General features: G+C 58.4%; 1 protein-coding gene across 1 annotated transcript in view; it reads left to right on the top strand.

Moving 5' to 3' along the window:
- LOC104275820 (stAR-related lipid transfer protein 8-like) overlaps nt 1–1,613 on the top strand; it is a gene marked incomplete at both ends in the record, with an annotated part of 2,357 nt that extends 744 nt beyond the window's left edge. The window contains 4 exons of the mRNA XM_009871877.1: nt 250–465; nt 624–834; nt 1,016–1,130; nt 1,398–1,613. Coding sequence (XP_009870179.1) covers nt 250–465; nt 624–834; nt 1,016–1,130; nt 1,398–1,613 — 758 coding nt within the window. The remainder of the gene's footprint in view (nt 1–249; nt 466–623; nt 835–1,015; nt 1,131–1,397) is intronic.
- Nucleotides 1,614–1,778: the final 165 nt, after the last annotated feature.

Raw genomic sequence — 1,778 nt, 5'->3', positions numbered from 1 at the left:
ACCAGGTGATGCCACAACCACCAGTGATTTGAGGGGAAAAAATTAGCTTTTGGGTGTCCTTTTTGTTCACCTCTTGTCTGTGGTGAAGCGGGAGGGAGATATCACATATCACCTGTGGGAATGCCAGAGGCACCGGTGGCTCCTTGGCTGTCCCTCGCTCGGGGTTCTGCTCTGGGTTCCCGAGGAGTGAAGCCTTTGGGGAAGGGGCTGCTTTGTCTGTCCCATGGGAACCTGCCCTCGAGCCCCAGCCCGCTCTGGCCCGGCAGGTTGGCATTTTCCGAAAGTCAGGGGTGAAGTCCCGGATTCAGGCGCTCCGGCACATGAACGAAACCAGCCCTGACAACGTCAACTACGATGGACAGTCGGCGTACGATGTGGCTGACCTGCTGAAGCAATATTTCCGCGACCTGCCGGAGCCCATCTTCACCAGCAAGCTGACAGACACCTTCCTGCAGATCTACCAGTGTGAGTACTGGACTGAGGCTGGTCACCTCTGGACTTGGGAATGAAAATCGGGCTTTTCTAGGGAGGAGGCATCTCTCCGTTCATTTGGACAGGGGTGATGGAGATGGGTGGTGGCCAGAGGGGATGGACCCTCTGACCACCTGCTTCACCCCGTGCAGTCGTGTCGAAGGAGCAGCGGCTGCAGGCGGTGCAGGCGGCCGTTATCCTCATGCCAGACGAGAACCGGGAGGTGCTGCAGACCCTGCTCTACTTCCTGAGCGACATCGCCTCTGCTGAGGAGAACCAGATGACCGCTGGGAACCTGGCCGTGTGCCTGGCCCCCTCCATCTTCCACCTCAACGTGTCCAAGAAGGAAAGCACCTCACCGAGGTAAGGGTTGGGCTAGCTCTGCAGCCTCAATCTCCCATCACCCCTCCCCTGCCCATTCCTGGTGGGGATGCTCGTGCTGGCTGGTGCTGTCACACAGCTCCCCCGTTGCTCTGCAAAGTGGGGGTCCCGTGCTCTGTGACGCAGAGCAGTGAGGAGCCAGAGGTGGCCTGCTCTCCCACAGGGCAATGCACAAGAGGGGCACCATGGGGAAGCCTGACCAGAAGGACCTCAGTGAGAACATGGCTGCGACGCAGGGGCTCTCCCACATGATCACCGACTGCAAGAAACTATTCCAGGTGGGTGGCTCTGGCATGTCCAGCCCAGTGTCGCCCTCCCCAGGTGCTGCAGCAGGGTGCTGGTCCTGTGGAGTCAGTGTGGGGCAAGATAAGGGCATTCTTCCTTCAGTGGGGTAGCTGCCTCGTGGGGTGGGATCATCTCGTGGTGGGATCATCCCTCCTTGGTGGGATGGAGGAGTTACGGTTTCCTAGCTGCCCAGGACCACACACAAAGTCCATGTAGGATCCCTCTGGCTTTCTGAAGATCTGTATGCTCTTGGCTTGTAGGTATCCCATGACATCTTGCTGCAGCTGAGCAGCTCCTACATGACAGCAGATGCTTACCCCCATCCCCTGACTGACTTTGTGTGTCAGGGGGAAAGCAAGGATTTACACCTCTACTTCGAGCAGAGTGTCCAGAACCTGCTCAAAGAGTCGTCCGAGAAATTCAAGGGGTGGCTGAGTACACCAGGGCCCCTGAACACAGAGCTCTCCTGCAAAAAGGTAAAAGCCACCGTGTGGAGGGGTGCTTGGTGTCACACGGGGAAATGTGCATGGGCTGAACACTGGGAGCCACAGGTCCTGCAGGCACCAGTTGACAACCCCCGGGTGCTTGTTCTGTTATGTGAGGAGAGGTCAGCAAGCCCTTCCCTGGCCAGAGGCGGGTGT

This window comes from Apaloderma vittatum, unplaced genomic scaffold (genome assembly GCF_000703405.1).
Source record: "Apaloderma vittatum isolate BGI_N311 unplaced genomic scaffold, ASM70340v1 scaffold31816, whole genome shotgun sequence".
Lineage (NCBI taxonomy): Eukaryota > Metazoa > Chordata > Aves > Trogoniformes > Trogonidae > Apaloderma > Apaloderma vittatum.
The sequence above is the reverse complement of the archived record's forward strand: the minus strand, read 5'-3'. Positions and strand labels throughout refer to the sequence as shown.